Raw genomic sequence first — 26,200 nt, 5'->3', positions numbered from 1 at the left:
TATAACAATTAGCCAAAGAAAGGAATCTAAAACGGATGAACTTTTCACAAATAAAACTGCGATAGTTTAAGCTCATCTTTGTTAACTTCAAAACAAAACAAAAAAAAAAAAAAAAAACAAGTAAAAGTATTTTGTTTCTTTTAAAATGTGTTTAAGAATGTGTTTAAATAGATTTAATGTTAAATTTATCAAAAACTTGTCACATTTGAGGCGTTGAGAATCGGATTGACTAAGCCTATTAGGAGTGACTCGGCATGAGAAGCATCCCCTCATGCCGAGTCACTCCCAACAGGCTTACGGTTCATCCTTTCTATTACCAGAGAAGTGTATTATTTATAATTTTTATTATTGATTACTGTATAAACATTTATTAACAATCGTCTGATTTACTTTTCCAGTAAAAAATCCGTTTTCTTTTTTCTCAGAATTACTGTTGGAAGTTTTCTGAGAAAATAGTAAAAATTTTTCACTGAAAAAAATCTAATTGTGAAAATTTGAAGGGTGAAGCCACCTTGGCTCTTCATGCTTCATTCAATTCTTAATTCTAAGTAAATCTTAATAATTAAATCTTTTATAGGCTCTCAAACAGGTTACAACAGAACAAAGAACAAGAACTCAATATTTTTCTTTAAAAAAGACTAGGAAACTCTTAAATAGAAACCAGGATGCACGAATAGTTTGAAGCTATTAACAAGCAGGTATATGAGCGATTTGTGGTATGGTCAACAAATTAATTGTTTTTCCGAAGGTGATGGCATAAACACAAACAAGTATTTTGTTAGTGCACGAAGTGTCGCTTAAAACTCTTAAAATGTTTACTTCAGCATACTTGGGGTACAGAAAGTAGATGTATCGGCTATTCTAAATTTAAAAAGAGCAAAATACATTTTAGGGGTATAAAATAACATCCATAATAACCTACTTTATTGATATACTTACAGGTAAAGCTTGTACCATGCTTTCGTTGTTCAACAGAACATCTTGGACACCATTTTTTTGAGCATTAAATAGTGGAGTGACACTTCCGTTTCGCTCAAATAGAACAGGTAATGCCAGAAAAATTACTTGCACATCTAATATATAAAACATGCTTAAATTTGCATTCTGTTACAGCGTATATTTAGTATTGCATTTAGTATGCCTTTTAGGAAATAAAACTGCTTTAAGACTTACATCTCTCTCTCACATAGACATCACACTCGAAGTAAAAGTCGTGTTCATTCGTTTCGTCAGGAGAAATACATCGACAACCCATCAACTGATGATCAATCTGTATTGGTAGGTTATCGAACTTTATAATATCCCATAAAACACCTTCGGTAACACATTTCAATCTAATAAATATATTAACAAAAGTAATAAGTATTCTACAATCAGTTAGTTAATGAACGATTATAGTTTATTAACTACTAAATATAACGATTATAGTTTATTATCTACTAAATATAAATATTGGGTGAGTGCAAAAATTCGTGCCATTTGACATTTTGTGAATGCTTATTGATAAAATGTTCAAACTAAAAACAACTTGAAGCATTTAGCCAAAATGATCTCCTTTCAATGTCCATGACTTCCTGTCACTTTTCGATTTCACGACGGTAAGAGTCAGCATCCTTCGAGGTAAAAAAAAAGCTCTTTTTTAAAACTCTTTTTCATTTGATTGATGTCTAAATATTGTTTGACCTTAAAAAGTGCATCAACCCAACACATTCTTACTAACACTCACTTTTCTAAATGTATTTGTAAAGCAAATTGAAGCGAAGAGCGAAGATGCTTGGGAACGGCCATCTTCTCCAGGTATGTTGCAGCTGGCTTAACATCTGCACCACTGTTCAGGAGAACATGCACAATCTCAATATGACCCATCTTACATGCCTAGAATTTTAAATAGCAATTTTTGTATTTCTTTAATTTTATAAAAATTTCTTATAAAATAATTTTTAAAACATTTAACGCCTTTTTTATTTAATGTATTTAATAGTTTATTTTATATAATATTGATTTAATAGAGATTACAAAAATTCACATTTTAAACTAGTTTAGATGTAATTAATCTTCCTAAAGACGTCATCATAGTATTAAACAATTCTTTAGAATTAAATATAAATCGCAGAACCGTCACGAGTAGTTTTGAGACTTAAGATATCATCCGGCTCATTTATTTTTAGTTTTACTGCGTACATAAGTGCAAACTTAGTAAATAACACAAAAATTTTTCAAATTAAACTATACTCGATATAATAGCAAGAATCTTGTTTGGCATTATTGAAATGTTTATTTGCTACACAATTATTTTTTGTCTAATTTTTACGAAACCCTTAACTTCTAATCATTTTTTATCATTTACTATACCCAATTTTTATATATGTGTGTGTGTGTCTACGTATATATATATATATATATATATATATATATATATATATATATATATATATATATATATATATATATATATATATTTTTAACAACAATGAAACGTGGATTAAGAAAAATGGGGGACAGTTCGATGTTACTATGGGGGCTTACGATGGTGCTGAAGTATGTGAATTAGTAGGAATCTTTCTATTATTTCAACTTTCGCAACATTATAAAAGAGAGGATTTCGGGCTATATCGTGACGACGGGCTAGCAATATTTAAAAACAAAAACGGCCAGCAGATGGAAAAAATCAAAAAGCATTTTGTGAAAATATTTAAAAATAATGATTTTCTTATTTCCATCAAATGCAATATGAAAATCGTAAATTATCTTGATGTGACACTTGATCTTAATGATAATTCTTTTCGACCGTACTCGAAATGTGATAATGAACTGTGTTACGTCAACTGCGATTCCAACCATCCACCTAGTGTTATCAAAAGACTACCTCGAACTGTTGAATTAAGATTATCTTCAACTTCATCGAACGAACTTATTTTTAAAAATGCTACTCCATCTTACGAAGAGGCTTTAAATAAAGCAGGCTATAAATGTAAACTCAATTATCAACATCAAGTTGCCACGACTAAAAATACAAAACGCAAGCGAAACATTATATGGTTTAACCCTCCATTCAGTAAAAACGTGGAAACAAAAATAGGAAACCGTTTACTTGCATTGGTTGACCTTCACTTTCCGGTAAATCATAGATTGCACAAAATTTTCAATAGAAATTCGATCAAGGTAAGTTATAGCTGTATGCGAAACGTAAAATCCATCATTAATTCGCATAATCACAAGGTTTTACAAGACCAAAGAAGCATACCAAAAATCACCTGCAACTGTATCAACAAAACCGCTTGTCCTTTAAACAATCAATGTTTGTTAAGCAATATCGTTTATAAAGCTATCGTGAGTTCCGAAAATCTTGAACTCAAAGAAAAAGTTTATTTTGGCATTAGCGAGACACCATTTAAGCTAAGATATGCTAACCATTTAAAATCTTTTAATACGGTCAGGTATAAGAATGATACCGAGCTTTCAAAGGAAATTTGGAAATTCAAAGAAAAAGCCATCACACCTATAATAAAGTGGAGAATTGTAAAGCGCTGCAAACCTTACAACCCTGAAACCAAGATTTGTAACCTTTGCCTTCACGAGAAGTTTGAAATTTTATCGTATAAAGAAAACAACCTGCTTAACAAAAGAAGCGAAATAATATCTAAATGTCGACATGCTAACAAGTTCCTTTTATCCTCTTTTGATACTGAAGACTAAATGATTGCGTCTTTTTGCTCATTACGACAGAATTCGTTCTACCGTAAATTTGATTCGTTTTTAAACGGTTTTTTACGTTTTTAATTTGTAATTAATAGCTGATGATTGCCGTAAGGCACGAAACTTTAAGTACTATCAATATGTTGTTTTTCTCCATTTAAATAACAGATATATATATATATTGCTCTATTATATATATATATATATATAATATTGAGCACTCTTTTACGCACAAGAGCTTTGTATTATTTTGATATAATACATAACCAATCAATATATATATATATATATATATATATATATATATATATATATATATATATATAATAATAATAATAATAATTTTTATATATTTTTATTAGATTATATTACAACTTTATTTATTTGCAATATCTTGAACAAATATATATGAAATGACGGATAGTATTTGCACTTTAAAAACCTCACCAAAATTAGGGCAGTTTCACCGCTAGGTGTTTGAATATTCATCTTGGCGCCATTTTGAATTAACATGACAACCAGGCTTCTTTGTTGCTTAACATAAGATAATACCTTGTCTTTAATAATTAACATGCAATACTAATGTAAATGTAAATATAAGTGCAAACATCATTATGCAAAAATTCAATAAGAAATTATATAAATTTAAAAAATTGATTCACCTTAAAATATTCATTCCTAAGTACTCTACATTCTTTACATAATTTAAAGATAAGTTCTAAAGTAGCTTCCAGAAGAAGTGGAAACTCACACTTAAAACCTTCTTTCTAACACCTTGCTTTTTATCATTTAAAAAAAAAATTTTTTTTATTATATATATTAGGAGTTTAACTTCATTTTGAGGGTTTTTTAAAATTTTAAAAATAAGCATAAATTTTAAATTGAAATAAGATTTTAGCATTTTAAATTATAATTTAGCAATCAATCTTGAAAAATTAGCATAATTTATTTAGTAAACTTGAACAAAAATTTAATTTTTTTTAACCAAAAATAACTAGTTTTGAGTCTTCAAAAGATCATTTGCAGCATGCGCTGCTTTTATTCTTTAATCAAAAGAAATCTGCTGTTGAAAGTCATCGTTTCCTTGCAGAAATTTAGGAAGAGCATGCATGGTCTGTTAAAACATGTGAATACTGGTTTAGACGATTTAAAAGTGGTGATTTTGATTTAAATGACAAGGAGTGCCTTGATTAGCCAAAAAAGTTTGAAGACCTGGAATTGCAAGAATTATTAGACGAAGGTTTAGCTCAAGCTCTAAAACAATTGTCCGTTAGGAGTCACTGAACCTGCAGTTAGTAAGCGTTTGCAATTGATAGAAAAGATCCAAAAAGAAGGTGAATGGGTGCCATATGCATGTAAAGAAAGAGATTTGGAAAAAAGATTGGTAATGAGTGAAAACCTTCTCAAAAGGTATAAAAGAAAATCCTTTTTGCATTAAATTAGTACAGGTGATGAAAAATGGATCAAGTTTGACAATTCTATGCGAAAAAAAATCATGGTGTGACCCTGGTCAAGCATCAACATCTACGCCAAAGCAAAATATCCATGGTAAGAAAGTTATGCTTTGCATCTGGTGGGACCAAAGAGGAGTGGTGTATTTTAAACTGCTAAAACCTGGAGAAACTATAACAGACATATGGTACCAACAACAATTGATCGCATTGAATCAAGCTCTTAAAGAAAAACATTTTACACCAAAAGTTGTTTTTCTTTAACATTTTTAGGATGGAATACATACAGCTGCGGACAAAACTACGTGAACGATTGCAAATAGTTTTTTTTAATGAAATTTTCAATGTCTTAAAATAAGTTTATAGTTTAATACTATATATGGTTGGATAGAGCGTTTTTTGCTCTATAAGACTGTGTAAAGTGTATTCTCTAATAATCGTGCCTGGGCTTAAGGAATGGTTTCTTTGCAGGTCTGCGCCCATAAAGACCTCCTTCGTTTAAACGCCTTTGAATCGTTCGTGTGCTTACGTTTTCCATGCCTGTTTTCAGACGAATTTCAGGGACTGTCAAATGTGGATTCTCAAGAGATTTTCGCACAATTTTTCGATCAGTACTAAAAAATAAAATGTTAAACATTAAAATTAACATTAACATTAATATTATTAAGATTAAATATTAAAAAAAATAAAATTAAAGGAATATTACCGCTTATCCGTAATACGTGGACAACCACCTTTCTTAACGATCTTTTTGCTCTTTTCTCGGTGTATAATTTTATGTATTCCACCTTTTGACATCTTCACATGAGCTGCAATTTGCCCAATGGACCATTTTTCTTCTTTGCGCAAACGCAAAACCAAGCTTTCAATTTTTGAATCAGTTTGACGAACCATTATAGTTTAATTTTTTTAATTTTCTGATGTTAAACAGAATAATCTTGAGAAATTTAAATGATTGTAAGTTCTTAGAATACCAAAACCACATGAACGATTTTTAAAAGCACTGATTTCGATGTGAATATAATATAATTTGCATCAAAAATGACGCTTTTATAAATCGTTCACGTGGTTTTGTCGCGCAAAATATTTGATGCTTTTTGAACATTTAGATGTTTAATTTTAAACAAATTACTAGAGAATACACTTTACACAGTCTTATAGAGCAAAAAACGCTCTATCCAACCATATATAGTATTAAACTATAAACTTATTTTAAGACATTGAAAATTTCATTAAAAAAAACTATTTGCAATCGTTCACGTAGTTTTGTCCGCAGCTGTATAACTGAAAAGATAGGAGAAGGTTGTTAAAAATGATGGAAATTATTTTGATTAAATACATTTTTTATTATTTAGAAACAAATATATTTTTTATAACAAAAAACCCTCAAAATGAAGTTAACCTCCTAATACATATTTTATTGTATGTATGTATGTATGTATGTATGTATGTATGTATGTATGTATGTATGTATGTATGTATGTATTGTATGTATGTATGTATGTATGTATGTATGTATGTATGTATGTATGTATGTATGTATGTATGTATGATGATGTATGTATGTATGTATGTATGTATGTATGTTAGGTGTCCCAAAATTATACAAAAAAACACTTTTTTTTAAAACTCCTCTTGTACACCCAAAATTCCTTGTCTATACTAAGGCAGAAGACAAATACATGCTAAAAAATTACTCTCAGATCATTTTAAGTGCTTACTGTAAAATTCCAAAATCTCTATTTTTTAGCTTTTCAAAATATCAAAATAAAATAAATAACAGTGTGATTATTTTGTCCACTAATATATATTAATATTATCATATAGAGAGCTTTAAATATTTATAAGTTCTTTTTGAGTTACATTCTTTGTTACTTTTTTTCTCTCCTCTCTTGCTATCAATAGTATAATTTGGCGCTGTTCTTCCTTTTGAGAATATTTAAAAAAGTCGTTTATTAAGCCAATGTTTCTTTCAGCGCAGTCATTAGTTACACTAAGTCCTTTAACAAAAACTTCAAAAACACCATATGATTCAGTTTTTGAAAAGTTGGGATGAGAAGAAACCCAATCTTTAACTTGATTTGTGATTCCAAGACGTAAAAATATAAGCCAGCTATCAGCAGTAACAAGTTCTGAAAGCTTGCTGTTTGGTAAGATTAAAACTGGATTAGGTTTTTCCATATTTATATTTTTTTGCTCTGGAACTGGAAAAGAAATTAACGAATTCAAAATCTGATACTTAACAGACATTTCCAAGTGAGAATCAACGAGTGAAAACACAACTATTGCTGGAGAAAGATACCACGAATGTTTATGAAAACTTTTAATCAAAGCATTACCAATATCAGCATTAAATTCATCCTTGATAACATATGCTGCTTTAAAAGCATTAAAATCATTAAGTACAGCGTGTTGAGCGCATCTAGATTTAACCATGGAGCATCTAGATTTAACCATGGAGCATAACAAACGCATCTAGATTTAACCATGGAGCATAACAAACAGCAACAATAAAGGCACATGTTTCTATTTCTTTTTTATTTTCATCAGGTAAAAAGCTTATAACAGTGGATGTCATCTCTAGTGAAAGAATATACAAAGCATCCGCCATAAATCTTGCTTCGTGACAAGCTCCAGGTTGATGAATTTTAAATTCTTTAAGCTTATCAGATTCGATGCCAAGATAAAAAGCCAAATATTTTACAAGGTGATTATAGTCATTTCTTGGAAAAATTTTATTCTCTAATGAATACTTTGCATAATCTTTAGCTGCTAGCGCCAAGATGTGAAGCTTGCTACCTATTTCGAGCTTGTTCCAATCAAATATTTTCAGTTCTGGAACTCTTGAATTCACAGATTCATGAGAAGTTTCCCAGTTTCTTTGAAAAGCCAAGTACATAGATTTACTTGGACCCTTAGATTTAACTTTAGTGATAGCCTGTATTGCATGATTTATATGAAGTTCATATATGTGGTGACGACACATAAACCAAAACAAACATTTATTAAGAATTCTACTTATTATTATTATAGCTCCGTTTAGTCTACCTGTATTACTTGATGTAGTATCAGTACAGACTCCAATTATATTATCCGCTATTTCAAAGTACTCTAAAATGTTTTGAATAACAATGGCTTGATTTTTTCCTTTAGTGCTCTCTACAGGTATAATTCCAAGTAGGCGATCGTCTTTTGTAGTAAATTCAGGACTGGTAACAGATATAGCAACCCTTTCCTTCTTAACAGTAATTTTTAACTTTTCCTCTATTTCTTTTACCAACTTACTGTCAAAGTGCAAGATCAAATTCTTTCCTGCCATTTCTTCGTAATAGCTGATGATCTGATGGTGGTACCTAAATTAAAAAGAATTTATTTCTCTTTATAACTACTATCGATTGTTTTAATATCAGGGTGTTAGCCAAAATTAAACATTATACCACGTTTTTGCTGTATTGGGAATATTTATTGTTGTTGTTCAGGAAAATATTGGAAATTTTCAAGAAATTGTCCAAAAAAACTCAAAATAAGAATCAAAAAAAAAAGTCATTGATTTTTAGGAATTTTGAAACCATTGTGAATTCCCCAATATACACCTTTGGGCTAGCTAACACCCTGAATATAAATATTTTGAATGTAAACAAATCTACCTAAATCTTCAATATACTTGAATCTACTTCTAGCTACTGAGCTTCTAGATATATTTAAGTCATTGACATTTCCGCCTAAAGCTTTAATAACAGCTCCTAGAAACATTGTTTGTGAGCGAATGCTGATTCCGCATCTAACACTAACAGGTGTTGTAGCTAATATAAGATTGTCTCTGTCAAACTCTATTGCAATTTCTGAACAGCCCAACTTAGAGTGTTTTTGACGCTTTAGCTTTGTGTGTGTTGGAAGCTGGGTTTCACCCCTTTCTTGAAAATCTAAATCACTATCACTAGAAACTGAAGATTGGTGAGCAGCAGAACCTAAGTAACGAAAAGCAGTAATTACTTTATAAAGCAAATATAAATTTTAATTAAACCATTATTAAGAATAATTATTTAAAAGTTTTCAATTAAAGTTAAAATTTGAGATATCATTTACCTGATGCCTCAAATTCATCTGAGTTATGAGAGATCACTTCATCCATTTCAAAATCAACTTTTCTATGCAATCCAAAATATTCATTAACTCTACATTTTTCTTCATAAGATCTCATTCTTTCATACCTTTTAATTCTCCTTTCAACTCTTTGCTGCATATCAATGTCATATTTATCACTTATTACACCTCTCCTCATTGTTCTTTGATCTTGAAGAAAAGCCAAATCTTCTATAACTGCATCATTCGATCTTGGCATATCTTTATCTGATTTGATTTTATCTTCTATGTTGTTTTGAGAAATATCAAATAAATTCTCAAGAAATTCTTCAAACCGATTTTCGTGATTTTTTTTGGTAATTGTGTTCCAGGAAAGATAACTTGTATTTCGCATAGAAATGTACAGTTTATTTAGTTTAATAAATTTTTTAACAATTTGTACTTCAGAAATTATATACTTTCCAAAACCAGCATATTTCCATATGTTTACAACTTTTCTAAGGCAACATATCTCCATACTTTCATAAAAAAAATCTTTGTCATGGCAAACCATATCCCTACTCCCACTCTTTGTTTTGCAAGAGAAATTTTCTTGAGTAGACTTGAACCTTTTACTTTTTTCTGTAATAACATACTGATAATATCGTAGAACTGTTCCATTTGTTGGTAGTTGATGTATGGGAAAAATAGAAATTGGACTTCTGAGAATGTAAAGTGGTCGACGCGGGTTTAAATTAACATTATAGTTGGATTTTTTTATTTTAGCAGTCTTCTTTCTTTTCGCCATAACATAAATATATTTTAATTTTTTTATAATTAATTTTTATCAATATTTAATTTGTAATAATAAACTACGCAAAATATTCTTTTGTAAAGAGTAACAGTTTGATTCGTTGTTTTTTTATCAGAAAAAAACGATTGGCTTAAGTTTGTTTACCTTATTTAATCAAGATTGCGGCTTTCAAAGTTGGTGTATTCACAAGTCGATATTTTAAATAAGATAAAGTTGGTTTAATCAAAATCAATAATTGCAAAGAAAACAACTAATTGTCAAAAAAGTACAAAAATAATACTCAAATAATTATTGTATTAAAAACATATCAGTATATATATATATACATATTGTTTTTAAAAGTTCTTAATATTTAGAACAGTGATCAAGAAAAGTGTGATAATACTAAGTTATTGAGTTGCCACCATATCCTACTACAAAGCTACCAATATTTTTTTTAATGATTACAGATGTTTAAACTATAAGAAACTACAGTTATTAGAATTGTTAAAAGAGTAAGTTTTTATTTAGAAGAAGCGGAAATATTTGAGTTTAAAAAAAATCAGTATATTTAATAAAACCCTTTTTTCAAATTTCTACAGTAAGCACTTGAAGTGATCTTAAAAACCTTTTTTCAATACTAGTGGTCTTCTATAAGTGTATAGACAAAGAATTTGGTGTGTACAACTTTTTTTTTTTTTTTCGTATTTTTGGGACACCCTAATGTATGTATGTATGTATGTATGTATGTATGTATGTATGTATGTATGTATGTATGTATGTATGTATGTATGTATGTATGTATGTATGTATGTATGTATGTATGTATGTATGTATGTATTTCAACTTACTAACTCAACTGCCATCATCAAAGGAGTTTTCCCATTTTTTGAGGGTGTATTTGGATCAGCAGATTTCTCAAGAAGGATTCTCACCATGTCAGGTGAACATTCCATGACTGCTTTCATAAGAAGTGTATCCATATCATCCACATACCTATTTATGTCATCACAGTCAATTTTACTCTGAATCACTGTCATTGTATCACCAACAACAATAGCTTGATGAATTACCACTAATAAAAGAACAAAAAATTTCATTGAAGCAGCTTCTTGACTTCTTTATAAAAGTAAAAGATCTGTTGAATATTAAAAGCACATGCTATGATGGCATTTTATTTCAATCAAAGGATGTGAGCCAATAATGCAATCTATCATCCAAATTTCAACAGGTTATGAAAGACTGTCTTAAACAACTAGAAAATTTGTCAAATATAGCAACTATACTCCAAAAACATGCGTTCCTTTTCATTTGAAAACCATTCTAAGGAAGAGTAGTTGCTCTTCCTTAGAATGGTTTTTAAAAGAAAATGTTGCTTATCCTTAACATCTTAACATAATGTTACAAAAATAATGATAAACATTTCAATGATCTTTTTACAAATATAAGGGAAGAAGCAAATTTTTTCAAATATTTTAACTAAGATTTCTCAAGTAAAAGCGTTTTAAAAGGAAGATAAAGAAGATAAAGATAAGTAAAAGAAAAATGTTAGACATCTTAATCAGTGACGTAATCATACAAACATATTTTTATAAAACATGGCTTTCACCATGGGAATTAAACAAACTTGTGTTTCATTTCAATCATAGCAAACAAAGAAACTTACACAAGTCAAGAATTTTAGTGTTTTTATCAGCTATTTCAGCATGAATCGCTTTTTTGTTTGTTGAACTTGCTACCATCAACTAAAAAAATAAATTATAATTCATGAGCTCTTTTATAATTAGGCCAACTTTAGAGTATCTTATTTTGCACAATATTTATAAACTAATAACAGATTTGTTAAGTGTTATCAGTTTCATGTCTTTATGGTTATCCCATCCCACAAAACTAAAGGAACATGAAAATAAATAAATAAAAAGTAAAATTCATCAGTTAACTTCTACTTAATCCCATTTCATTTAAACAAATCATACAAATTACAATGACACATTAATTTTAATAAATGCATGTACACATTTCTGATGGATCCCACTTTCTGTCTTTTTTTCTTTTATGACAAAATGATCTATAGTTTAATGTATGCAGAATAAAACAAACATTTAATTGGTATCAAAGTTTATTAAAAATAAAAAAAAACAAAAAACTTTGCAACTAATCTTGTCTGTGTCTCTCTTCATTAACATGCATTTTAATAAATTTTTTGAATACTTTTTTCAATCTCCATTAAGATCACATGAACTTTAACTGAAAATTTAAAGAAAATAAGAAAAACAAGAAATAGAAATTGCAATGCATTTTATAAAAGAACCATTGCTAACTTTAAGCATGGAAGCTCCCAAACAGGCTTGACAAGAAAAGAATTCAATTTCCAAAGCCATAGTTTGCCAAAATATTTCAAAGTATAAATTATGTGAAAAGAAAGTTTTCTGATCAAAAATTTAAATAAAATTTTCATTATTTTAAACTCTAATTTTAAGTAAGCACATCTGTTTCTTTATATTTTGTTAAATTTGTTTGTTTTTATAACTAAACTTTTTTTTATGATTATTTTAAAAATAGTTATTGAGAAAAAAAGGATATAGAGCAATGTATGAGGCATTGTTTTTATGATGCATTATCAAAAAAAAAAGCTGGAACAAATAAATTTTTTTTTAGTTTTTATCAGATTTAAAAAGCATATTTTTACATTAAATTCATAAAATAGGTATTTTAGAGGATACTTAAACCACCTATTTGTAAGAGGATATTTTTGTTTGCCCTAATCATAACTTAACATAATCATAACTTAACAAGTGACCAATCATTAAACATGTTGGCCATGAAGGTACAACAACTAAAGCTGGCAACTAAAAAAATGAAGGTTTTCTATTAGATTACTTTTCAGAAAGAAGAAAAAAAAAGAAATTTATTTTTAGGAAAAAATGTTAATCAGAATAGTCTTATGTCTACTAAAAAATATAATAGCTAGAGAAGGGTGTTTTGTTTAGAAAGAAAATTTTATGGTCACACACATATGAACACATTCAGATTATATATATACACTCTGAATACACAATGGCTGATGATTGCCAAAAGGCATGAAACTCAGAGTTCCATAAAAAGGTGTTTTTATTCATTATATATATATATATATATATATATATATATATATATATATATATATATATATATATATATATATATATATATATATATATATATATATATATATATACATACAGGGTGAGGCAGCAAAACTTAGAATATCTTGAACAATTCTTTAAAATTATATACTCAATTGTGTATAATAATATAACTTTTTTCTTTTTCAGAGTGAAAATTTTGAAAAATTAGTTTTAAAAGTAGTTTTAATGATAGGATCAACCTAGTCAGAAAGCTAAAAGACAACAAATAGCAGACTTGCTTCTTGCCAGAGTCAAAATTAGATGTATTATAGAGACTGTTAGAGTGTCTATAGACACCATCTTTAATATTAAGGGACAAGTTTGAGTTAAAGAAGGCAGTAAGAGAAAGTTAAGTAGTAGAGGCATGAAAAAAAAAGGATTTTGTATTTCTAAAGTGTCTAAAATCTCAAAACCAAAATATTAAAAGATTCTACAGAATCCATGAGAAAGCTGGGACACGAACATTAGCCCATGGACTATAAAAAGGGCTATCCATACTGAAAACAGCTAAAGTCATATACAAGAACCTCAAAACACCTTTTGACAAAAAAAATTGAAATCTAGAAGACATGAAAGAGCCAATAAAGTATTGCATTACCTGAAGCTGCATGGACTATAAAATTTTTTTCTGATAAAAAACTTTTTATTATTGATGCAGTTTTAAGCCATCACAATAATTGGTAAATTGCTAAGTCACCTTCTGATGCAAAAGGAATCTTTAGAACCAAGCACCCAGCTCAAGTCATGGTTCTAGGAGTTAGGGAATCTGATGGAAGATCCACTTTTTTAACAGTTTTAAAAGATGCCTCTCCATTTTATAAACCTGTTAAAAAAGTGGCTTTAATAGACAGTAAAGGCATCCATAGTGAATAAAATAATTCTTAACAGCCTTAAAAACTTTAGTTAAAGTTAATTGAATATTGATGTCAGTTGGTTGGTTATTGAAAAATAAATTGTTATATATACTGTTTTTGACTTTCTAAGTTTTGCTCCCCCACCCTGTGTGTGTGCATGTGTGTGTGTGTGTGTGTGTGTGTGTGTGTGTGTGTGTGTGTGTGTGTGTGTGTATGTGTGTGTGTGTGTGTATAGCTTTCTTACAAATCCATCCTCATCTCCTGAGTAATCATCAAGATCATACTCAAAATCGCTTTCTTCTACAAGTTCTTCAAATGAAGCTTCCTCCAGAGTGAAATCTTCCTCATTTTCACGCACTAACTCCTGAATTAGAAAAATAATTAAAAGTACTTGCAAGCTAACAAAAAATAAAAAACAAGTATTTGATACAAAAGATTAATTAACAACCTTATTTGTGTCTTTAGCAATTAACTGAGGTCCACATTCTTGAATTGGACCAATAGTTTCCAATATTATTCCTAATACATCATCAGTGCTTGCCAATTGAAATTCTTTAGGGAAATTTTCTTTTTGCTTTTCTGTGACAACTTTTTGTAGAGATGCTTTAGAATTAACCATCACAACAGCTTTATCTGCTCCATTAGGTTGCTTGCTGATGTCATTTGATCCGCCAGGAACTTTTAAAAAATCTAAAAAAAGTCCAGTTTCAATATGTTCAGCTGGCTTTTTACGATTCTTAGCCTGATACTCTTTATATGTGAGCTTTTTAGATTTGTCAACAAAAGTCTGCTTTATACTTTTGGTTGATTTCAAAGATTTTTTATCAAAAACTGCACTTGGAACACTGACTGCAACATCTTCTACAATGCCTGTTTGTTTTGCTATTGGAGCACTTGACTGCTTGGTTTTAAAAACACTTAAATCAATGTTAAGCTTTTGGGAATTTTGGTTTGTTTCTAATACATTTTTATATGGAACTTGATTACTTGCAGGAGGATCATCACTGAGAACAGTTTTATTTTTTAGTTCAATAACTTTAGTTTGCTCTTTAAAAGAAGCCTTTTCTAAAGTGTCTAAATTCAATCTATCTTCTAGACTTATTTTCATATTAACATTGGTTTCATTGCCAACTTCTTGGATTTTTTTCGCTGGAGCTGAAGGTAGAATAACTTCTGTTGTAGATGCCTTTTCTTCCTCTGCAATAATGTTTACATGAGGTTCAATTTTCTTGTCTATTGCCAAATCCTTTTTTATCAATGGTTTTTTTCGAAGATCTAAATGGATCTTTGAAAAAACAGATGACAGTAAAGTTTTAGTTGATGAAGATGTACTATCTTCAACTGAAGTTGATGTTGCTGAAGCCACAGGCTTTTGAGCAAGCACATTTGTGTCATTTTTCAAAAAATCTTTTTCATTTGTAACTTTAGAAGGTGAAGAGATGTCAGTAATTTTGTTTTTGTTTGTATCTTGAGAAACAACATTTACACTTGTAATAACATCATCTGATCTAACTAAATCTTTAGAAATATTCTCTTGTTTAATAGAAATATTTTCAGAAGTTAGATTTACACATTTAGACTTAGTATGAAATTCATTATTTCCTTCAGTGGAAGACAAATCTAAAATTCTCTCGTTCTCTAATGAAAAATCTTTATTATACGAATCTCCATTTGAAGAAGTATTCTGGGCTGGAGCTGATGAGCTAAACAGTTTTGAGCTTTGCCCTAGTAAAACAAATTTTGACTTGAGAGCCGATAAGTTTTTTAGGTTTATTGTAGGTTTCAACTTGCTCTCAATTGTTTTTGCTATAACATTTTCTGGGGAGATAACATTGTTCTCACTTTTTTGTTGAAGCTGTGCTAAGAGTGGAACATAAGTATCACTGGAAGAACTCAAAACACTTGAACAGGAATATGATAGTGCATTATCTACAGATGAAGTTACTAAGTTATCAAATGATTTTGAAGAGATTGTTGAATCATCTGAGGATTCTTCTATAATTTGGCGAACTTTTTTCTTTTTGAATTTAGATATCTTATTTGTAGTGCTATCAAAGGTTGTTACACCTTTATCATCAGAAGTAAATACAGGACTTAACATTTTTGATTCTTCCACAGCACGTTCCATTTCATGTCGTTGTTTTCTAGTAAAACCTTCAAAACAAAAGTTAAAGAAAAGTAATAAATTAAAACATTAAAAAGTAAAAGGGATACCAAAACTAAACAAAACACAAAAAAATTGAGTGAAAGGTGTACCAGCAAGATCCATATCTAAAGAAAGTTCAGGTCTCTTTCGTTTGCAAACAGTTCTGTTAGTTTTTTGTGAATTATTCTTTGCATCATTATGTGATTTGAGATCATCTCTTTTTTTGGTAGTATTAAAGTCTAATTCTTCTATATTTGGCTCTGTTTTGATTTTTGACAAAATCACATGTTCATCTGAACCCTTATAAAAACAAAAGAGCAATGTAATTAGAGACAAGATTTTAAAAAGAATACCTCTTGAAAGATATTAATATTTAGTAAATAAATATTTAACAAGATAACTAATTATATAGTTCTATAAAGCTATGAACTTATTAAGCTTGAAATCTTTAAAATTTTTTAAGGAACTAAAATGTGTCATAAAATTTATCAACACAAAGTGCACCATAAAAACTTTTGAGACTCTATTGAGACAATAAAAGTTAATAAAGAGGAATCATATCAACAAGACGATCATTTTATCTTAAATTTCTCTTTATGGAGATTCCAGTATGCAAATATAAAATTACAGATGTATCACTTAACAAGTAGTATTGATATTTCTAACATCATAGAAATGATATAAAGATGAATCCCAAAGTAAAAAACTATAGAGCTGCATTTCTCAAGTTATTGCCTAGTTAATGTCTAATAAAAAGCCTCAATCCAATTTGATCTGATTTAAAAGTTTTTAATGAGAAAATGAAAACTTCAAAACTTCAAAAAAGCTACATAAAGGAAAAACAGGCTTGTAAAAACTACTACACAAGGCGAAAAAAATAAATCAAAATACATGATGTTGGAGGTAGCATAATACTTGTGCCTATGTTAATGCAATTAAAAAAATTGTGTTGGGGAATTACTTGATCATATAAATAACCAATAGACAAACAAAAATGAAGATCAAAGGAGGTGATGAAAAAAATAACTGTATAAAAGAGTTTTGTAGTTGCAAAAGAAGATCCTTGTTTAATACAAAACATTTATAAAGAATAGTAATCAAATGAATTACTATTCTTTATAAATGTTTTATAAAATATTAAATTTATTTTAATACTTTTCTTCTCACTGCATTTGTTGTTTGCATATTACAGGGTGACCACAAAGTATCCGCACACGAGACGGTTTCATCTTGTGAAAATATAAGCATAAAAGCACTTATGTATTTTCTTATTTATTTGTTGTTTTTGGTTAATATTATGTCATAAACTTTATTTACTTTACTTTATATACTTTGTAAACTATGTTCAATTGGTTTTTTTAGAATGGTGCGCGTTTCTCCTTATCGTCAATCTATCATCGAGTTTCACAAAAAAGGCTACTCAGCGAGCTACATTCAGAACCGTTTACATGCGCCAAGACGGACAATTTACGACACAATTAAACGCTTTGACGAGTTGGGAACAAGTTCTAATCATCCAAAATCCGGAAGACCTCGAACAGTGATCACTGCGAGCAATGTGAAAAAGGTACGCGATCGCCTGCGTTTGAACCCCAATCAATCTGCTCGAGGTCTCGCAAAGAAAATGGGGATAAAACGAACTTCAATGGCAAAGATAATCAAAAAGAAGCTTAAGCTCAAACCATACAAGAAGAACAAGTCGCAACTTCTTTCTCAAGCAGCTAAAGTCAAACGTAAAGACCGTTCTCTTGGACTTCTGCACCGTTTCAACGGAATTGATTATCGCAACATCTTGTTCACTGACGAAAAGATTTTTACAGTGGAAAGCATTCTTAATAAGCAGAACGATCGAGTTTGGGCAAAATCTCAACCAAATGTCTCGGTTTCACGCAGTTCTCATCCTGCTTCAGTTATGGTATTCGCCGGGATAACGGCTCATGTTAAGACACCGCTCATATTTGTTCCACAAGGTATAAAGGTCAACGGTGACAATTATTTGGATATGCTCAAGAAAGAAATTGTTCCTTGGGCTCAAAAAGAACTTGGAAATCGTATTTGGACGTTCATGCAAGATGGAGCTCCAGCCCATAAAAAGAAGACAGTTCAGGATTTTTGTGCGGCAACTTTTCCTGATTTTATCAACTTTTCTCAATGGCCACCATCGAGCCCCGATCTTAACCCGATGGATTTCTCAGTCTGGAGCGTCCTAGAAGGAAAGGCATGCCAAAAGCCGCATAAAAATATTGAAAGTTTAAAAAAATCACTACTGAAAGCTTGGGATTCTCTGGACCCTGCCTACTTGCTCGCCACCGTCGAAGCATTCCCGAGACGCCTACAGGCCTGTTATTTTGCTGATGGAGGAAAATTCGAATTCAATCTTTGAATCATAATTGTTATAGTTCAATAAATGTTTTAAAATAAAATTTGTGTTCCAAATACTTTCTACATGCTTTTTATTAAGCTCTTTATCTGTGCGGATACTTTGTGGTCACCCTGTACAATTTTTGTAACAAAAGAGGTAAAAAAAATTTCTTAGCCAATAAAGTTAAGCTCAATTTTTTTTTTTTTGTACTCCACTTTACTATTGCACTTTATTACTGCCTTATGTGATGTGATTTTCTATCAATTAAATATTCAGGATTTATTTTCCCCATGCTTTTGTAAATTCTCCGCATTCTTTTTTTTCTCCCCATGCTTTTGTTTTCTCAAAATCAGTGATTGCCCTGGTGTTGCCTATCTTAGGCTTTTGAATAAAAAAACACTCCATAAACACACATACATACATTCATAGTTAAGTTATTTTAAATTTTTAGATAATAAAAAAAGCTAGTCTAAGCACAAGAAATCTAAATTCTGTGATCCATCTATTCTAATGCTGCTGACAAGTCAACATAATTAAATCTGTTTAAAAGAGTTTTCAATATGCCATGATGAACAGATTTTTAAATTACTCAGCAAAAATGCTCAGAATAAACCATATTCTTGTTTGGAACTCTGCCAGACAGTGCTTTGATGTTTCTTTTCCATACAATAGGTTACAGTTAAACTGACTTGCAGATACACTGCTGTTTCCTGATTTTAAGTGTCATTTTATTTTTTAAATAAAAAAGCACTGCACAAACTTTAATAAAAGAATTAAAAGTATAAATGAAACTCTTGAAATTATGAGCAAGCAAAAAGTAAAAATGAAAGCCATGTAACCCATTTTAAATGTCCACTACTAATGGTCAAATGACTTTTTTTTAACTTTTGTATAAATTTACAACTACATAGAAATTATAAATGAAATGAATTAGCTTATACCAATTAAAATGATTTTAGTAGCTAAAGCACTGGATAACAAACAGGATGATTTACAAGAATGCACTTTTTTAACTCAAACAGAACCCACCTCTATTATATCCATTTCAAATAATACATTGGTTTTTAAACTAATAATTAATCTCAGGTTTTAGACTAAAAATTAGTGCTGTTATCGACTTCGAAAAATCGAATACTCAATTCAATTGACTATGAGTTTTCTACTAATCGACTAAAAGTCGATTTAGTCGTTTAATCATCCTAACATCCTCATTTCTATTTTTTCACTTAACTTAATTTTATCAATCTTTAATATTGTTATGATGTTGACCAATGAGTAAAGAGAAGTCTTTATAAGTAGTTTATCTTGTAAATATAAATCATTTATAAAGATTGAGCCATGCAACAGTGGGCTAGGGGTGAGCAAAACCCCCCAAAACCAGGACATTGGAGGATATTGGACCTGGGCAAGAGGTTGCCTAGGTTTGACTAAAGAGGTTCAATCATTGCTGGACCAAATCTGGTAGGAAGAGGGAGAAATTTTTTATGGACAATTGGTACTGATTGCTGGAAGAGCTGGAGATATAGGAGAAGATGGAAGTTAATGAAGGAGGTAAATCAAATATAATATAGTTATAATTTGTTTTTAAAGTGATTAAAAACAGATAATAAACAGATGGTATCTGAGGATGTTGAGCTAGCCAGCATAACACTAAAAGAGTCCTTGTTCCTCACCTGACTGGTTCCCCTACAGACCTGGAGCAAGGAGGCAGATGACGTTGTCTGGACAAACCCAAAACCATCCTCCACACTCTATTGCAGACCAATCAGGTTTCAATACATAAAGGAGAGCAAAGATGTTGTGGTGGAGGAGTATAACTTTTTCAAGGAGCACAACATCCCTTCAAGGTTGGATGGATTCATGATCTACCATGAGCTGGAGAAAACCATGGTTGACGGAAAAGTTACCATCATTCTTAGTGCAGTGATTGATGCAACTACTAGTTGCAGCATCTACTGCCTGAGCAGCTCCAACCTGAATGACCTGGAGAAGGAGGATCTCGAATACCTCCTAGCAGTATTGTTGTACAGACTGGTGTACAGTCTTTGCACAAAGAATACACCGCCTTGACAACCCCTGACCACCTGTGCAGTCTTGACCACTCCTAGAGACAAAATAAGCCTGAATCTCAATACCTGACCTGGTTTACCTATATTTAAACATACAAAATGTCCCTTTTTTATTATAAAACTGTCAAGACGTCCAATGACCCACCCTGAAATTAACACCTGTGCGGTAATGACCACTCCTAGAGACCAAGTATACGCAGATTTGAATTCCTCGACCTCAATTACCAATACTTTAATTGAACCAAAATATCTGACCATTGAACCTAATGTGCTGTATCACATAAACTTAATTCTTTGCTTACTGTATGTAGCACCACTTCATTAATGTTTCCTTTTTCTCATTATAGTAACCAGTTGATGCTTTTAAAACAAAATGTTAAGTAATGTGTTATGATATTCAATTAAGGATACGAAAGCGTATTGCAAATCTGCCACCCCCAAAAAGGTTTAGCCGCCCCATCTGCCCCGACCTGTTTTTAATTAGTAAATTTTTTTGTTAATTATTCGCTTTAATTGTTATGAAAAATGATATAAAATGCCAATCAGTGTTTTTGTTTTTTTTTTACTTTGTGATTGTAATTTCCGTTTTATTTTATTTATTTATTCGATTTTAATTCATCTAATAGATTACATGAACTAAAATTGAAAAAAGAAAACGCTCTTGATACAGCAACAGCATGTGCTATTATAACAGTATCACACACCTAGTTTATTTGTTTACTCTTTTAAAGATCTAGTTTTTTCATAGCGTCTAAATGATGAATTGTCAAGCAACATTAAAGTATATTATTATTATAACAAAATTTTTTATTCAAATATTTTGACTAAATCGACTTTAAGTCGACTTACTCGATTTTAAAAATGTATTAGTCGATTTTAGTCAACTTTGGAAAATACATTAATCAGTTTAGTCGACAGTCGAATAATTTCAAAGTTGTAACAACACTACTAAAAATATCTGCTTGGTCAGAATCTTGACTACCAAGCAAATTTCTGAATGAGGAATGACACCTAGGAGCTTTTCCCCATGTTTCTTCAATAAATATGAATAATATTCTTGAGTAGGTTCATAGAGGTTCTCTAATATCAATTTTCAGCAAATATCTGTAGACATTACTCAGGTTATTGAAGAATCTTAGTTCTCCAAGAACACATCTCACCCCCACAACAAGAACTAGAATAACTTTTTGTATGTTCAGAGATTCCAACAATCATGCTATTATTGATTCAATAATTTGAGATTTGCTGCTGAAAATTTGAGAAAATAAAATAATTGATTCTGGTTTCTAAGATATAACCTGAAGGTTTTCACTTTGAGAAACCTAAAACCAGAATCATAGTTAACACCAGTATTCATGGCATCCTTGGAGTTGATATCTAAATTATCTAAGCAGATTATAATTTTACAGACATCCAATCCTCTAATAATGCAAATATAATCAATGAGAGTTGATCTTTTATAACAGTTTTTGTTGTCTTCTTTATTTAAATTTTTTTTTTGTTTTCCACTGAATTGAATCATCTAAAGCAAAAGCCTATTTCTAATTTTTTTAAAAAAGAATTCACTTCATTTCCCTAATCTTCCTAAATCTGTTAGAGTTTGGCTTCTTTTTATATTGTAAATAGTTTCACATATTTTCACATTTCTTTCTAATTTGCACACTCATATTCAGCCTGTTGACAGCATAACAGCATCAGCCTTTGCAATTTTTTGAAACAGTTGTTTTTCTTTAAGAGATTTGGATAACACCCATTTTTTAAAGCTAAAATTGCAACCAGAAACTAAGTTATCTTTAATAACTCAAGTACCTAATTTTTATTTTAAAATAGTGTTTTTTATTAAAATAAGATTAATAAGCTAACCTGATCTGACATTAGTTAGCCTGATCTGACATAAACTAGTATAAACTTAGTTATCCTCAGCACTTTTTTTTGTCACAGGGATGACAAAATTCAACTCAAATCAACAAAAAATCAATAACTTTTTGAGACCAATATCCTAATTCTAAAATTTTAAAAAAAATAAAACAATCATTTATTAAAAAATGTAAAAGAAGTGTGTTTAAGATGGTGTTATAGTATATCTTTTTTTTATTCTACACATAAATGTAAACAGAATTCCTATACATAATACCTTCAGGTTAACATGTGTATATTTATGTCCACTCATGATACATAGAGAACATTTGCAATTTATCCCTGCATCACCTGAATATTTTAACATTTGTTTAGATAAAACAGTAACTTTAAAAGTTTTATTTTCTTTCTTTACTGTTCCACATATCTCATACATGTTTTTATATACATACATGCATGTGAGTGCACATTTAAAAGAATAAACATATGTATATTTTTAACATATTAGTGTGAACTCTGTATTTACCTAACAGATTTAGTCCAATCAGTTCTAACATTTGATTTTCTAACATTTGATTTCACGACTATCCTGACATCTTTCTTGCCATCAGAAACAAAACAAGCAACTCTTTAATTTTCTCCTTTATGAATATCAACAGACTTTTTTCTCAAAGCGGATCTCTGATACTAGCCATTAAAAAAATTCTCCCACACAACAACATTGAATAGCAACCATCCTGTAGCTTTAAAGAAAATAATAGTCTACTTTTTAAATGACAATTTTAATAATAGTGAACCAAATCAGTGAACAAAATATTAAGCAACTGAGTAGTTTAGACAGCATGTTTTGCATGATATTCTGACTCCTAAATGTCATGCATAAAAGAAAAGTGAGAAAATAGATTTTCTTGATCAGTATATAAATCACCTCCTATTTATGATTGTCTGCAAGACTCAACATAATTTAATGCACACACAGGACCTAACATAATTTAATGCGCACACAGGACCTTACATAATTTAATGCACACACAGGACCTAACATAATTTAATGCACACACAGAACCTAACATAATTTAATGCACACACAGGACCTAAAATTACATCTGATCAAAAATCAAATACAAACTAAATTCTATTATATAAACACAATACTGATATTGGGATATTGAGATAATGTTAAATGACATTAACATAAAGATATCCTAAAATATTCTCTAAACATTGGATAATTTTTTATTAGTGATTGGATAATACTTTGAGCCCTGCACACATTTACTACAATCTATTAAAATTACTTATATTGGGTAACAAATTTATATATTTTTGAAATGTTTTTTACATTTTCTAATCTATCTTAAACATTACTATATCTTTTAACACAGCTCAGTGGTAATAATTGAATAATGTAATAAATTACAATCACTTGTCTGATCAAAAAATTGATTTTCTTAGCATTTTAGCACTTTACTTCTTGCATGATTTTAATTGCTTTTCAGCACAAATGTTACTTCAGTGCATTTGAATTGGTACATTGTTTCTATTCCAATATTTCTTAAAAATTGTGTGTACTTTCTTGTTTTCTTTAAACTGTTGAACAATTTTTCATAATTTTCCTTTGAAAAAAATGGTCACTGAACCAAACATCAAACCAAACTCAACAAATCAATTCATAAATTTCCCTTCTGAAGCAGTTTCTAATTTGTCTGAGAATAACACAAAAGCAAGTTAGGCATATATTGCTATATGAGTTCCATCTTACATTATAGCATGTTATAGATACCATTGTAGGCATTTCCCAATATATCATCATGCAACTTTATGATTTCAACTGTTATTTTAAATCATTGTTGAAATTATTTTCTTAAATTTGATAGTTAAGAATATAAGCGCAATAATAAATAAGTATAAAAACAATAACAAAAGAAATAGTTGGAAACAGAGAAACAAAATTACAAATGAGAAAGGAAATAAATATTTTCTTCCTGGTTTTCTGTTGACCTCTTCAAAAAAAAAAAAAAAAAAAAAAAAAAAAAAAAAAAAAAAACATCAATCTCTTCTACCTTTACCTTTCTTGTTATACTTTTTCATTATTTTTTTCTTTTTTGAATGTTGTGATTTTAATCAAATGTTTTTCATTTTCATTATTCATTAACAATCCCTGGATCAATAAGAACTGCAGACAAAAAAAAAATCATTTCTTCTGTTCTTGTTTTCTACCTTTATACTGCTTGCAAAAAAAAGACAAAAGTGATTTATCTTTACAACATTCATTTATCCTGCTATCAATCTTAAGCTTAAGAAACTGTTTGTCAGATTAAATTTCTCAAGAGCCTCAATTCATTTTTAAGCTGGTCAATACTCAGCTCAACATTTTTAGTTAATCAAGTAAGCTTAAGTGCAACAAATTACCTCTAAGCTCTAATAGCCTTTAGGTACAGCACAGAAGTTAAGATTTCCAGAACAGACACCTAGGATGGGACTATAAGAATATTTTGTTTCCTTCACTACCTAATTTTAAACTAAAATTATTTTATGCAAAAACATAAAAAGACTAAAAACATAGTAGAAAATGTTTTCTAGAAAGAGTGAAAAACTTTTCTATCAGTAAAAAATTTAAAATTTAGCAACAAAATACCTATTTGAAAGTAACTTACTAAGTTAAAAATTTATAATTACTTACAAAACAAAAATTTTTTTAAATTAATAACTTGCCAATATAATTAGACTTGATTCTCTATAGAGTTTCTTTTTTTAAGTTAGTTTCATTTTCTATTTTCATTTTATTTTTATATTTATTGATTTTCCTAACTCAAAGTTTTTTTGTTTTCATGAAAAGCTTTCTACTGTTTTTAAAGAAATGTTTTTTTTGTTTAAAATAAGAGGCTTTTCAGAAAATTAAATTACCTAATAAATATTGAAGCACATTAAAAATATTAACTAACATTTTAAAAACATCATAAAAAACACATTCTTACTTTACGCTTTTTCTTATAAATATGTTCCTTCTTTCTTCTACGCTCTTCTTTGTACTGTTTTAGCAAGTCATTACAAGAGATCAAGTTTTCTTTGGGTTCCCAAGTATCTTCGTCAGGCTGACATCCTTTCCAACGAACACGAAAAACACGACGAAGTCCATCCTGAAATTAATAAACTTCAAGTGATTCATGGATTATAATTGTTATCAATATCACTTTTTAAAGAAAATGAAAAGTAACCATGCAGCAAATAAAATTTTGGTAATTATTTAAAAAAAAATAGAGCTGAGTAGTGGCATTTAAAATAAGTGAAGAATTCCAGAACAAGAATTCCATACTTAACAGAACTTAACAGAACTTAACACAACTTACTTAACAGAATTGCTTATAACATGCCTTGTGCAATTTGCAATGACATTAATAAACTCTGCATGAATTTAAAATCTTAAATATGAGGTTTAATTTAAAATAAAGTCAAGAATTACTTTATCCAATCGAGAACCAACAATTTTTTCTACTTCAAAAACATCATCTTCAGAAGTTGACATTGTACTTTTAAGAATTAAACAGCTTTATACAGTTGAATAAACTTAAAATTAAAGATACAACTTTAAAGCAAGCAGCAAACAATAAAAATAGCGCAGAAGAGTTTTATCCCATTTACTTTAGAATAATAGTTCTCTTTAAAACTAAATATGAGCATATATAATAACAGTAAAGTCATAAATATTCACCAAAATAAAATACAATCGTGTACAAGTAAAA

General features: G+C 29.6%; 4 protein-coding genes across 7 annotated transcripts; all 4 read right to left on the bottom strand.

Moving 5' to 3' along the window:
• Positions 1 to 605: 605 nt before the first annotated feature.
• Positions 606 to 26,131, bottom strand: LOC145202295 (uncharacterized). Of its 3 annotated transcripts, none has more exons than XM_090083585.1 (12): positions 25,921 to 26,131; positions 25,436 to 25,597; positions 16,280 to 16,469; positions 14,472 to 16,177; positions 14,268 to 14,387; positions 11,669 to 11,747; positions 10,854 to 11,077; positions 4,144 to 4,275; positions 1,727 to 1,875; positions 1,174 to 1,334; positions 940 to 1,073; positions 606 to 861 (listed from the first exon to the last, which is right to left on the bottom strand). In XM_090083585.1, exons 1-12 carry the CDS (start codon positions 25,981 to 25,983, stop codon positions 688 to 690), a joined length of 3,294 nt encoding a protein of 1,097 aa, XP_089939711.1. In that variant the 5' UTR covers positions 25,984 to 26,131; the 3' UTR covers positions 606 to 687. The 3 variants fall into 3 exon arrangements, with proteins under 3 accessions (XP_089939711.1, XP_089939712.1, XP_089939713.1); XM_090083586.1 differs by having other exon boundaries at positions 4,144 to 4,230; XM_090083587.1 differs by lacking the exon at positions 4,144 to 4,275.
• Positions 5,536 to 6,123, bottom strand: LOC149891061 (uncharacterized). The gene is made up of 2 exons (XM_090083595.1): positions 5,854 to 6,123; positions 5,536 to 5,761 (listed from the first exon to the last, which is right to left on the bottom strand). The coding sequence occupies exons 1-2, from the start codon at positions 6,039 to 6,041 to the stop codon at positions 5,578 to 5,580; spliced, it is 372 nt and encodes a 123-aa protein (XP_089939721.1). The 5' UTR covers positions 6,042 to 6,123; the 3' UTR covers positions 5,536 to 5,577.
• Positions 6,786 to 8,933, bottom strand: LOC149891060 (uncharacterized). Of its 2 annotated transcripts, none has more exons than XM_090083591.1 (2): positions 7,629 to 8,500; positions 6,786 to 7,579 (listed from the first exon to the last, which is right to left on the bottom strand). In XM_090083591.1, exons 1-2 carry the CDS (start codon positions 8,464 to 8,466, stop codon positions 6,981 to 6,983), a joined length of 1,437 nt encoding a protein of 478 aa, XP_089939717.1. In that variant the 5' UTR covers positions 8,467 to 8,500; the 3' UTR covers positions 6,786 to 6,980. The 2 variants fall into 2 exon arrangements, with proteins under 2 accessions (XP_089939717.1, XP_089939716.1); XM_090083590.1 differs by adding an exon at positions 8,795 to 8,933 and having other exon boundaries at positions 6,999 to 8,500.
• LOC145200747 (uncharacterized) lies at positions 8,630 to 10,145 on the bottom strand. Its single transcript, XM_090083589.1, has 2 exons — positions 9,234 to 10,145; positions 8,630 to 9,115 (listed from the first exon to the last, which is right to left on the bottom strand). The coding sequence occupies exons 1-2, from the start codon at positions 10,015 to 10,017 to the stop codon at positions 8,748 to 8,750; spliced, it is 1,152 nt and encodes a 383-aa protein (XP_089939715.1). The 5' UTR covers positions 10,018 to 10,145; the 3' UTR covers positions 8,630 to 8,747.
• Positions 26,132 to 26,200: the final 69 nt, after the last annotated feature.

The sequence above is a fragment of the Hydra viridissima genome, unplaced genomic scaffold (assembly GCF_058129835.1).
Source record: "Hydra viridissima isolate aposymbiotic clone 2 unplaced genomic scaffold, HvirCarnegie_v1 scaffold_3, whole genome shotgun sequence".
Lineage (NCBI taxonomy): Eukaryota > Metazoa > Cnidaria > Hydrozoa > Anthoathecata > Hydridae > Hydra > Hydra viridissima.
This window is presented reverse-complemented; position numbering and strand designations above follow the sequence as displayed.